The sequence below is a fragment of the Penicillium arizonense genome, assembly GCF_001773325.1.
Source record: "Penicillium arizonense strain CBS 141311 chromosome Unknown PENARI_contig029, whole genome shotgun sequence".
In the NCBI taxonomy this organism is placed as follows: domain Eukaryota; kingdom Fungi; phylum Ascomycota; class Eurotiomycetes; order Eurotiales; family Aspergillaceae; genus Penicillium; species Penicillium arizonense.
The window spans coordinates 273,281-284,569 of NW_019173306.1; the positions used below are offsets into that span (position 1 = coordinate 273,281).

At 47.9% G+C, this 11,289-nt stretch overlaps 3 protein-coding genes across 3 annotated transcripts; 2 read left to right on the forward strand and 1 right to left on the reverse strand.

Moving 5' to 3' along the window:
• Window positions 1-1,535: 1,535 nt before the first annotated feature.
• On the reverse strand, window positions 1,536-5,403 carry PENARI_c029G04247 (WD40 repeat domain-containing protein; the record flags this gene model as incomplete). Its single annotated transcript, XM_022636288.1, has 5 exons — window positions 1,536-1,613; window positions 1,673-3,301; window positions 3,359-4,580; window positions 4,863-4,928; window positions 4,985-5,403. 5 exons carry the CDS (start codon window positions 5,401-5,403, stop codon window positions 1,536-1,538), a joined length of 3,414 nt encoding a protein of 1,137 aa, XP_022483813.1.
• Window positions 5,404-5,831: 428 nt separating this feature from the next.
• On the forward strand, window positions 5,832-6,798 carry PENARI_c029G00637 (uncharacterized protein; the record flags this gene model as incomplete). The annotated part of the gene is made up of 2 exons (XM_022636263.1): window positions 5,832-6,165; window positions 6,311-6,798. The coding sequence occupies 2 exons, from the start codon at window positions 5,832-5,834 to the stop codon at window positions 6,796-6,798; spliced, it is 822 nt and encodes a 273-aa protein (XP_022483846.1).
• A 2,875-nt stretch (window positions 6,799-9,673) lies between these two features.
• On the forward strand, window positions 9,674-10,143 carry PENARI_c029G08339 (uncharacterized protein; the record flags this gene model as incomplete). Its single annotated transcript, XM_022636319.1, has 2 exons — window positions 9,674-9,808; window positions 9,862-10,143. Coding segments are annotated over 2 exons (417 nt in total), but the record flags the coding sequence as incomplete, so codon positions are not given.
• Window positions 10,144-11,289: the final 1,146 nt, after the last annotated feature.

Sequence of the window (11,289 nt, forward strand, 5' to 3'; positions counted from 1 at the left end):
GCCTCACCTTCTTGCATTCGGTAAATCTGTTCTTGCACACACAAAATGCCTCTGAATACTGCTGGGGCCGTGATCCGGATACGTCTCGTCATTTTCTTCCTTACCACCACCTGGCTGGCCCTTGCCAGTCTCAGTTCGGCCATTATACGCTTTGCGGTCGTCCTGAAAGACCGACCGCGCAAAATCTGACCTCGTCACCCCGAGCGACTCTATTTTGGACATCACATTCCAAAACCTCATGGACAACGTCGTCGAGGGCATGGTGATTGTGGCCCTCATCTCAGCCATGTTTTCCATCTTCGGGTTCTTCCTTGTGATCTACCCAAAGTGGCTACAAGAGAACTGCAACATTCGAGTTTACTACGGTTGCGTTCAAATCGTCGTGAGCTTGGCCGTTCTCTCCCTAGGGGGTTATGTTGCCAGCCACGTCCACGGTTTTCAGACATCCTTCGAGTTTTTTGACAGTGAGGGCCACTTTCCATACTACAAGATTATGTATTATGGGGCCGTTGGCCAGGCCGCTTTCGGATCTCTAGTGGTCATCTTGTCTCTCGTACGTTTTGTCGTACGTGACTTATAAGGTCCCTAGCAGAATACGCACACTGAACCGACAAAACAGTGAAAGTGGCGGTTCGAAGTGCTTCGCCAAGTAGGGCCGTGAAGGAACTAGGTAGGGAGCATTTCGAATGAATATTATCGCAAATGTTCATGATGAATTTTCGATGGATGAGTGAAGGAGATGTGGAATTCGAAAATATTAGAGAAATACGACGGTCAAAGTCATGGAAAGGAATGTATCTACTCCAGAGTTGCTAAGATAATTTAGCAAGTGAATTTAATGATTGGAATTAAAGCGTGTTCATCTCTTGATCTGACTAGCCGGCCCATCGTGGCCAGTCTTGGAGCAGTATTCTGAGTAGCTTGATGTAAAGGACAAGTAAGATACAGTTACAGGAAAGTGCAAAACCAGCTTCACCGTTTCACTCTTCCCTGCATTCTGGGCCCCACTGCCAAGACGCTAGCTCAATAAACCGAGTGCAGAATATAGGAATAGTAAATAGTTCAAACGCCTTTACTATAATTTTATCTAATCAAGCTTTATCATGTACTCAACTCAATTTGTTAAAAAAGAAAGGAACGACTCTCGGAATACGAAAGGGGCTTCATAGTTTCAGTCTAAGCGACGATGTCAACGTCTCTGAGCAGACGATGACTTTTATAAGCTTCTAAAAATGGACACGCAAAGAAAACGGAGAATGGAGATAATTTACACAATTCACGCACGAAACTTGAGGAAGGAAATCCGCCCTGATTTGTGTCCTAAAGCAAGTGCACCACGCTTGGTCGCAGAGCACATAGGCCGGACCTCGGTAGGAAGCCACAGAACCTTTTCTCCATTCAATTTGATCCACTGCCTGTGCTCAATGGAGATATTCAAATTCATGCAATGTGAATTGAGCCTAGGACAATCATTCTTTCGTTGAATATCGAGGAGGCCTAAGTTTGTGTTTAGATATGGACTATCTTGAATAAATTCAAGATGAGTGGCGTCCCCTTCCACATTCCAAGTCTGCTGTAAGTCGCATTTCGTAGTATCCCAGAGCCGCACTGTTCTATCATAGGAGCCGGACGCCAGTAGCCGCCCTTCAAGTGAGAAACTCACCGAACAAACTGTGTCTGAATGGCCCTCGAAGGTCTGTTGAAGGGTACCCGTCGAAAGGTCCCAGAGCCGCACCGTTTGATCATTAGAGCCCGTTGCCAGTAACCGCCCATCGGGTGAGAACGTCACTGACTTAACCGAGTCTAAATGGCCCTCGATGATATATTGCAGAGAACCCGTCTTGAGGTCCCAGAGCCGCACTGTCAGATCGCGGGAGGCGGACGCCAGTAGCCGCCCGTTAGGTGAAAATGCAACTGAATTAACTGGATATGAATGGCCTTCGAGAGTTTGTTGTAGGGCGCCTGTTATGGAGTCCCAGAGCCGCACTGTCTGATCGCAGGAGCCGGACGCCAGTAGCAGCCCGTTAGGTGAAAAGGCTACTGATGTAATTGAGCGCAAATGGCCCCGCAGGGTCCGTAGCATGGCCCCTGTCGTAGGGTCCCAGATCCGCACTGTTTTATCATAGTGACCAGACGCCAGCAACTGTCCGTTAGGCGAGAAGGCTACTGACCAAACTTCGTCCACATAGTCATCGCGACTTTCTTTTGGGCCTCTTATCGTGGGGTCCCAGAGCCGTACCGTTCGGTCGTTAGAGCCAGAAGCCAGCAGCCGCCCATCGGGCGAGAATGCTACTGACCAAACCCAGTCTAGATGGCCTTCAAGAGTATGTTCTAGATCGCCTGTTGTAGGGTCCCATAATCTTATTTTTTTATCATAGGAGCCAGACGCCAGCAGCCGCCCGTTAGGCGAAAATGCTACTGACCTCACCCATGTTAAGTGGTTGCCGATAATTTTCAGTGGGTCGCCCGTTATAGTGTCCCAGAGCCGTACTGTTCCATCGTAGGAGCCAGACGCCAGCAACGGGCTATCGGACGAGAAGGCCAATGACTGGACTGAATGTGTATGGCCTTCGAGGGTCCGTTGAAGAGTGCCCGTCGTAGGATCCCAGAGCCGCACTGATTGATCATCGGAGCCGGACGCCAGTAGTCGTCCATTGGGCGAGAATGTCACTGAGTTAACGTAGTCTAAATGGCCCTTCAGAGTCCGTTGCAAGGCACCCGTCGTAGGGTCCCAGAGCCGTACTGTTTTATCATAGGAGCCAGACGCCAGTAGTAGCCCGTCAGGCGAAAAGGCTACTGATGTAATCGAGTGAAAATGACCCCGCAGGGTCCGTAGCATGGTACCTGTCGTAGGGTCCCAGATCCGCACTGTTTTATCATAGGAGCCAGATGCCAGTAAGCGCCCGTCAGGTGAGAACATCACCGACCAAATCAAGTCTGAATGGCCTTCAAGAGTCTGCTGAAGGGAGCCAGTCGAAAGGTCCCAGAGCCGCACTGTTTGATCATCGGAACTGGAGGCCAGCAGCTGCCCGTCAGGTGCGAAAGTTACCGACCAAACCAAATCTGAATGTCCTTCAAAATTTTGTAATTCTGCGCTCCATGTTTCCTCCACTTGCGGTAATTGGCATAACCAAATAGGAAGTTCTGTGTTGAACTCTCTACGAATGATTGCCATTCGAGGTGCAAATACCAAGCTTGCACAATAAATCTGAAGAGGCGCCTTATCGGCTATATGTCGATTTTTAAGAATAAAGCGCTTTGCATCATGTACAAAGACAGCGAGTGCGGAATCGTTATTGTCCTACACCCTATTAGTATAGATCACTAATTCACGAATAGCATCGACTCTATGACTCACTAATATAGTCGTGTGAAGGAGATCAAGCATACCCACCACCTCCGATATAAGACCAAGCAGGCTCATGGCTTCCACCCAGTGCAAGAAATGCTTCTGGAGGAATAGTCGCACTTCTTCTATCTCAGAATGAAAAGCCTGACTATGTTCAAAATGGTATATCCAGTAACGACAAGAGTATTGTAATTCCGGTGGTAGATGCTGGCGAATATCTTGAGGGTCGATGTCTGCCCTATGCGTTCCAGGGCTCGCTAGATTGCATATATCTTTCTGCAGGCGACTCCGCATAGTTTTGAGACACGACTTGGCAATGTCTTTATGCTTTCTTGGCTCATCAACAGTAAACTTGGGCCTAGGCTGGACCAAAAAGTCCCGAAATGATAGATGTAAAATCCTAACAGGCTGATCTCGGTCATCAGGAATGCTTAAAACCGACCGGAACGAATCCAATCGATTGCTGATCTGATCTGCTCCTATCCCAAGAAGAAGCGACAGCGCATTTATAGAAAGTGGAACAGCAAGAAGGATGATGACACCGACTATTCCCTGGAACTCTTGCAGGAGCTGCTGCTGCTCCAACTCATCACTCTCTTGATCGTCCAGTAGTCGCGTCAGAATCGGCAGGTATGTCTTGTCCATTCTTGATACATATTTGGCTTGGTCCATTATAAGCTCTGCGAGGCGCAATTTGGGTTCGCATTTTGATTTTTCAATGTGACGGCACACGGTGGCAGCCGAAATAAACAGTGGAACGGACATCGCAACCAATTTTTCAATGACGTCATCGCCGGGCCAGTCTGGGGAAATATTTCTGTCGTGTTTGATCTTCGTAAATCGGTCTTGTAGGAACAAACGTATATCATGTTCTGTCACTTCTTCGGGTACCTCGTGAAGAGCTACGTGCTGGTAATCATGATCCGCGATATCTGAAAAACCGAGGCTGATGGGGAGTTCAGGCCTACTAGTCAAGAAAATCCGAAGGTGAACCGTTTTTGCGTTTTGTAGAAGAGGCAGTAATCGAATTATGTTTCGGACATCTTCATCACGTTCACATTCGTCTAAAGCGTCGATCACCATCACTGCGATTTGAGGTTGTCGGCCGAGTTGGTTGAGATTGAGCAGTGGTTGAAGGAGTAATTTCTCAAACTGCTCCCTAAGCGATTTTGACGCAATGTCAGGGTCATGACGGAGTGCCTCTTGTACGCCAAACCTCATTCCAGAAATCCTGAGCATTAGTTGCCTCGTTAGTGTTGGGAAAAACTTCTTCGCGTTGCCTCGGTCCCCTTCGCCCCTCTTAAAAAAGAAGCTGGCACCTAGATGGTTGGTGTCCTTGAGCGACCTTGCCACAGTCCGAGATATCGTAGATTTTCCTGTCCCAGCCATTCCCTTTAACCAAAAAATGCTTTTTGGGGAGGGCGAAATAACCCATTCCATTATCTGCCGGATCAGCTCGGTCCTGGTGCCTTGGAGACATTGGACTTCGTCTCGATCGGAGAATGACTCAAACCCTGCCTCCATTGCACCATCCAACTGCCCCAGATCTATATCCTGAGCCAGGCCAACCATCAGGGAGCTATGCAGTCTTGAGTCAATGATACAGAGTCATGATATCGTGTTCGATAAACGTACGTCTGATCTACCTGTAAAGATAATAGAAATGAAGATTTATATCTCTCGAGGTTCTGAACAACACCCTCTACCTCTGTGCGTTTCAGCGGCCACTTGAAGGCTCGTAAGCCCAATTTCCTCATCAGCTTCTTTCCCTTTCCTAGATCAAGCCTCGCTTCTAAGGCTTGGAGGTCGGAGAGGCACTCGGTTATATTGCTGACTAGTCGCGATGAGGTAGGTAGGGCCTTTCCGTAGTTACTTTCGAGGAATTTCTGCAGGTCTTGGAGGGTGCCTCGGAGGTCTGCAATCACCCGTTGTAATGTGAAAACTTCGTCTCGTGCATCTTGCACCTCTTGAATGTACCCCCCACAAAGCTTCACGAGGCTTCCCGTTAGTTGAATGACCGCAATAACGCTCGCCGCCGAGGATAAACCATCCATTTGGAAGGACACGGTATAAAAGCCTATGTTCCACGTAGGTAGGTACGATGGCGACTCAAGTGTAGAATTTCGGGTCCGGATTCATAGGTTGGGGTTTTCTGGCACGATAAAGAGGGGTAGGTTAGGCGCCGGGCGCGAAGCAGTGATCCGAGAGTGCATTCAGGCGCGTGACTAATCATGCGTTCCTCTAGCACGTGAAAGAATGGACTAAGGGGCTAAGGATACAATTACCAGCAAATCATAAAAAGCGAGGACTGTCGTATGACTTAGGTGAAATACCACGACTTGAATCTATCGTGCTCAAGAGAATACAGACGGGAGTGGTTGTCGGCCCGACCATCGGCCCGAACCGACCCAGACCCTCTCGTTGCCCTGCGCCCCTGGCCACCCTCATTCAACTTCTGGTTAACAGCGCGACAAAGGCCATCATGGCGCCCCGAATTGCAGTGTCCCAGCTTGTGATGATCCGCGATATGATCAGCAGCAAATCGCTGACCACTTCTCAGATGGCCGAAGCGGCTGGCTGCAGCAAACGATCGATCATAACCATCAGTGCTAACCTCCGAATGTTTGGCGACGTTCATGCACCCCTGATCCCGGGCGGCCGCCCCCGTGTGATCATATCCGTCATGCTCGAGGCGCTATGCGACCATTTGCTAGAGAAACCAGATTTATACCTATATGAGATGGCAGAGTTCTTGTACGATGAATTCGACGTGATCGCATCCAGGTACACTATCAGTCGGGCTCTTCGATCGCATGGTTGGTCCATGGAAGTGGCCCGACGGATAGCACAAGAAAGAAACGCGGATCTGAGAGATTACTATATGTATCAGCTGTCCGATTTCCGCTCGTATCACCTAGTCTACATAGATGAATCGGGTTGTGATAAACGGGCTGGCTTCAGGAGGACGGGCTGGTCTCCCCGCGGGGTGGCCTATCCAGATTTCCCGTTTTCAAAGAGGTCAGCGATACCAGATTCTCCCGGCGTATTGCCAAGATGGCATTTCGATGTCGCGAGTCTTCCAAGGATCGACTGATGCTAGCATGTTCGAAGACTTCATTGAACAGCTTCTCCATCACTGTGGTAGATGGCCAGAGCCAAAGTCTGTCCTTGTTATGGACAATGCATCTTTCCACCATACTGATCGAATCAGAGAGCTATGCTCAAATGCCGGTGTCAAGTTGTTGTACTTACCACCGTACTCCCCTGATCTAAATCCGATCGAGGAGTTCTTTGCAGAGCTGAAAGCATTTGTTAGACGAAATTGGCAAAAACAGACAGATCAAGATTTCAAGGATTTCCTTGAATGGAGCCTGGATGTGGTGGGGGCTAGAGGAGAAAGTGCAGAAGGTCATTTTCGACATGCGAACGTTGAGGTTGAAGAGCAATGAAATATATATACTGTACATTGCCTACTATAGAGAGATTACGACCCTTTTTCCCCTCCGTTCCAGTGTGTTTATTTGTAGGCCAAGAGATTTGTAGGCCAACAGGGAGTTAGGGGTGAAAGTTTAGAGATGTTCTGCTGTCAGATGCTGGCGAAGAATATGAAATATAATCCGACGTTTTTGCCTACAGTGAATTGCACACATTTCTATGCGATAATCCATGGCCATGTGAAGCAGAGTGCTCATGACGTAATGTACGAAGGTCCATTTAAATGTACCCATTTCTCAAGCTAGCGTCTTGGCGGTGGGGCCAGAAATTAAGAGAAGAGTATGAACCGGTGAAGCTGGTTTTGCACTTCCCTGTAACGATCTGCTATGTGGAAATACCCATCATCCTTGGTATTTGTAAGGACCTTAAAAAGCTGACCCTAAAAATATGTGAGTCGACCAGGAATCACAGAGCCCCAGGAAATCAAACATAGCCAGTGCTAGGAACGCTCATCTTGGCCCTGGGAGTTCTCCTGCTCCCAGAGGCATGTGTGCGATTTCGGGGAGCATATAAGCAGCTTCTAGGAGCCACGTAGCACCCAGGAAACCGGACGTAACTTCTGGGGTCCTGTTGCTCAGCCTTGAGGAATCAAAGTCGTGTTCCTGTTGACAGCTTCATTAACTCCTGGAACCTTAAGTGTGGTTTGTGAGGGTCTCACGTATACATAGAGGTGGATAGTGTTTCGAGATGAATAATCAATATTAAATAAAGCTATAGTCGACTCTAGATACAAGACGTAGCGCGAGGAAGCAAAAGGAAGGTAGCTTCCTCGCGTTCAGGGGAATTTTAAGGTCCAGATTTGAGTGCCTTAAGTATAAATAGCGCGGGACAACTTCTTCCTGATGGTTAATGAAATCCAAAACTAACTATATTCGGCTCTAGATACAAGACGTAGCACAAGGAAGCAAAATCAAGGCGGCGGCCTCGCGTTCGGAGGAACCCTGATGCCCCATGTTGGTCCACATATCATTTCTCCACGCATCGCGTATGCTTCATGTGTAACCCTAAAAAGTGCGACTCGAGCTCCCAGGAATTAACAGCCAGGAATGAGTCGAGAAAGTGGCCAAATGAGCCCGGATTTCATTGCTCAGGTATGCAATCAGGACGCAGTGAAATTTAAAACCCCAATCCAAGCTTTCTCAAAGATCTATATATTGCACTCTTCCTACATGACCATAGATACCACACCCCGAATTTCACCATCATCCTGAGACGCATCTGCAGTTATTTCTCATCATGGCCTGGGATCCACTTCATCTCCAACGGGTATTGGGCCAAGTATTGGGCGATCCCTTGCACCGTGAGCGGTGCATATGGGTGGCAGATGACGGAAATCACTGTCAAAACACCGTGCCGATTGAATCCCGGATAAATGGAGTATTGTGCTTTCAGCTCTCCCAGAACTCTTCTTTCGCATATCCTTTACCGCAGAGATTATCTTTGGCTGTAAAGCAATTCTTTTGTTTTGAGTGCAGACGCCATAGCTCTCGACGAAAGGCGTGGGCCAACCGAATTTTGCGTTTGTTAGATGCTCGCCTGGATCAAGCCAAAGATGTCATGGGTCAATCGGAAACTCATGATTCGCCTCTATTGGTACATGCGTGGCCAAGCAGTATGCCCTACAGCGTTGACATTGCCGTATTCCCCAATGAGGCCTTCTCAAAAACAAGGATAGACTGCCCGAAGAGGCAAATCGAGCGGTGCTTAGGTTGGCCGGAGCCGTGAAAATCCGTCGTCCGGATTTTTTCCAGACGAGAAACCCCTTCAGTTGAGCTGTATCCGTTACATGCCTCCAGTGATAAGCACGGTGTTCTCCGATAAAGAAAGTTGATTGACGTTCTCTGGCAACTGTCGCATGTTTCCCACGGAAGTGGCCACCCGAAAGCTTTTGCTTTTTCACAACCCACCCGTGCAGCCTGCTACGCTCCTCGCGGGATCTGAGTCAGATGATGAGTTGAGCTTGACTCTGTTTTGTGACGCTCTGTGGTGATGGATTGCAAGTCAATCGGGGTGTCTGTTGTTTCTTTTTCATGGTTTTTTATGTTTGTTGGGGACACCTCTGGGGATGGGGCAGCTGATCGCCGCGTGCGTTCGGATTCAGAAGCGGTGGCAGGGATATCTGGGAGATATTTTGATCGACTGGGAGAAAAGACTTTGAATGAATTTTGAAGCTTTCGCTTAAGCTTTGGGAAACAAGAAGTTAACATTTTTTTGATAAGTCCCAATTGTATTTGCGCTTGTAGTGTGTAGAAGACTGATAAAATGGTAGTTTGAGGAGATCTTTAGAGTTGGGAAGTGACTATTACATCCGAAGGATCATTGGGAACCGGATAGAAGACGATAACTCCGGTCAAACGATTTTGGCGCCGTTGCCAGGGAGACACTTGGGCCGTGGTCTGTAAAAGCGAGTGATATTTAATTTAGGTAACTCTCGTGATATGAAGCACTATCTGAAATCAAAATCTGCATCACCGTCGTTCAGATGGTTCGCAGTCACAATAACGTCACAATTAACTTCAACGAACTCTACTCGATTTAGGATCGAATGCATCAGGAATACACTTGCAGGCCATCATTAGGGATATCATCTGCAATGTATGTTGTAAGGCTTCACCTGTCGCCCAATTCCTCATATAACTGAGTATTTGGGTGAACAACAGGTGAGATCGAGCATCAACGGTTGACGTAACTGTTTACTGAACTATTCAGCGCTGTTGAAAACCAGACCCGAGGGGTTATGAGTGCAGTCACAGCAGCCTTGCTGTGACTTGCCGGTCTATAAAAGGCTCTCGAGCAGAACTTTTCCTCCATTTCATTTCCACAGCCACGATGGACAATCCCACCTCGCGTTCTCCAATTGATCGGCCAGCCAAGAGACAGCGTCGGATGTCCCAAGATGGAGAAGATGAGTCCTTGGAAAATCACCCACAAGAATCTTCAAACGGCACAATCATCGAGTCCAAGGTCAGTCATACCCTCTTCGGCAGGAAATGAACAGATACGCTAATACTCTGCAGTTCCCAGTGACACCTGGTGCCCTGACGGCGGAGTTTATGAAAATTCTACAATACAATGACACCCTCGCTACGCCAGCCCTGAAACTGGTTGACCTGTACTTTTGCCTATGGGAATGCTACGTCGTCAAATCTGCCGAGAAGATGCGACTTGAGGATGAGCAGCGACAGCTTCAAGAGTTGAATGAGTGGCTAGCAAGCGACAGTGACATCCTTCTGCAGCTTTGCGAGGAACAGAAACTGGTATTGTGGGATCGAAAACGAGCAGTTCAGGCCCTTTGTAACGGTGTGGTTTCAGCTTTGCAAGCGAGCGATCATCAAGCCTATCATGTTGATGGGAATTGATAAGGTCTCAGTATTGTTTGGCGCGCTTGGATAAGGACACGTTTGGATATTTCTGCTATGTATTGGTGCTCTCTACCAGTTATCTTCGCTGATTATAGAGAATGCGAATGCAATTGCGGATGAAATTAATCGGGTTCTGTGACGAAGTGTCAACGTTCCACAGCTGTTGATATTTCAAGCGCTTGGTTTTCGAGACCTTAGGATCTGGCCGTAAAGCCCTCCTAACGTGCCCTGGTCTTCTATAATTGAAGATAAATAAGATCTCTGCTCAGCTTGCGGCATCTTGTCCCTCCCAACCCGTTAAATGCTACTTTAGACACTTCTGTAATTTCCCACCAGCAGATCCTGAATTGAAATGGACGAAATGAGAGAGTATTTTCCGTACATGTTTCTTCAATGCTTGTTTTGTGCTAAAGTTAGTGGCGGTGATTTGGATCTCGACATTCACGCTATCTGGCAGAAGCTTTCTGGTATATTGGCCCGCCCTCATGTCTTGCCACGGATCTGGATCCGCGACTTATTATCTAGGATGAAACCGAGCCTGCAGAATATGGGACCGGGGGTCTCCCTTGAATGAAAGTTTTTTAACCCCAATAACGACAATCTGTCCGGCTTCAAGTGGACGGGTCAAGATTCTCCGTTCATTTCTACTCAGGCTAGCGATAATTTCTACATGTCAGCGTTCGCTTTTTTTTTCCCGAAGAGGTGCAATAGATAGAGCGTCGACTAGCTCGGTTTGGTTCGACATCTGGCGAGACTATAGGAGAGCATATATTCTTTTTTCCCTGGGTTGAAACGGCCCTGGGGAATCTGTGTCGGGTACGCAGGCAGGCAGTTGTTAGACACAGTCGCCCGACATAGGATTGGTGAAATAGCCATTAGCTTCCGCATGACCCTATGGCCTAGTATGGAGCCTCTACCGCATTCCACGATGGCTATTCATGCCCTTCTTACTGTAAATACGTGCCAAATATAGAATGCTTCCATGCGGTAATTCTCTTTCAATTGCGGCTCTGTCGTATTATCTCCAAGTTGTTAAAGTAAGACATAGGACAGATATAAACATGCAATGCTTCACTCTTCTCT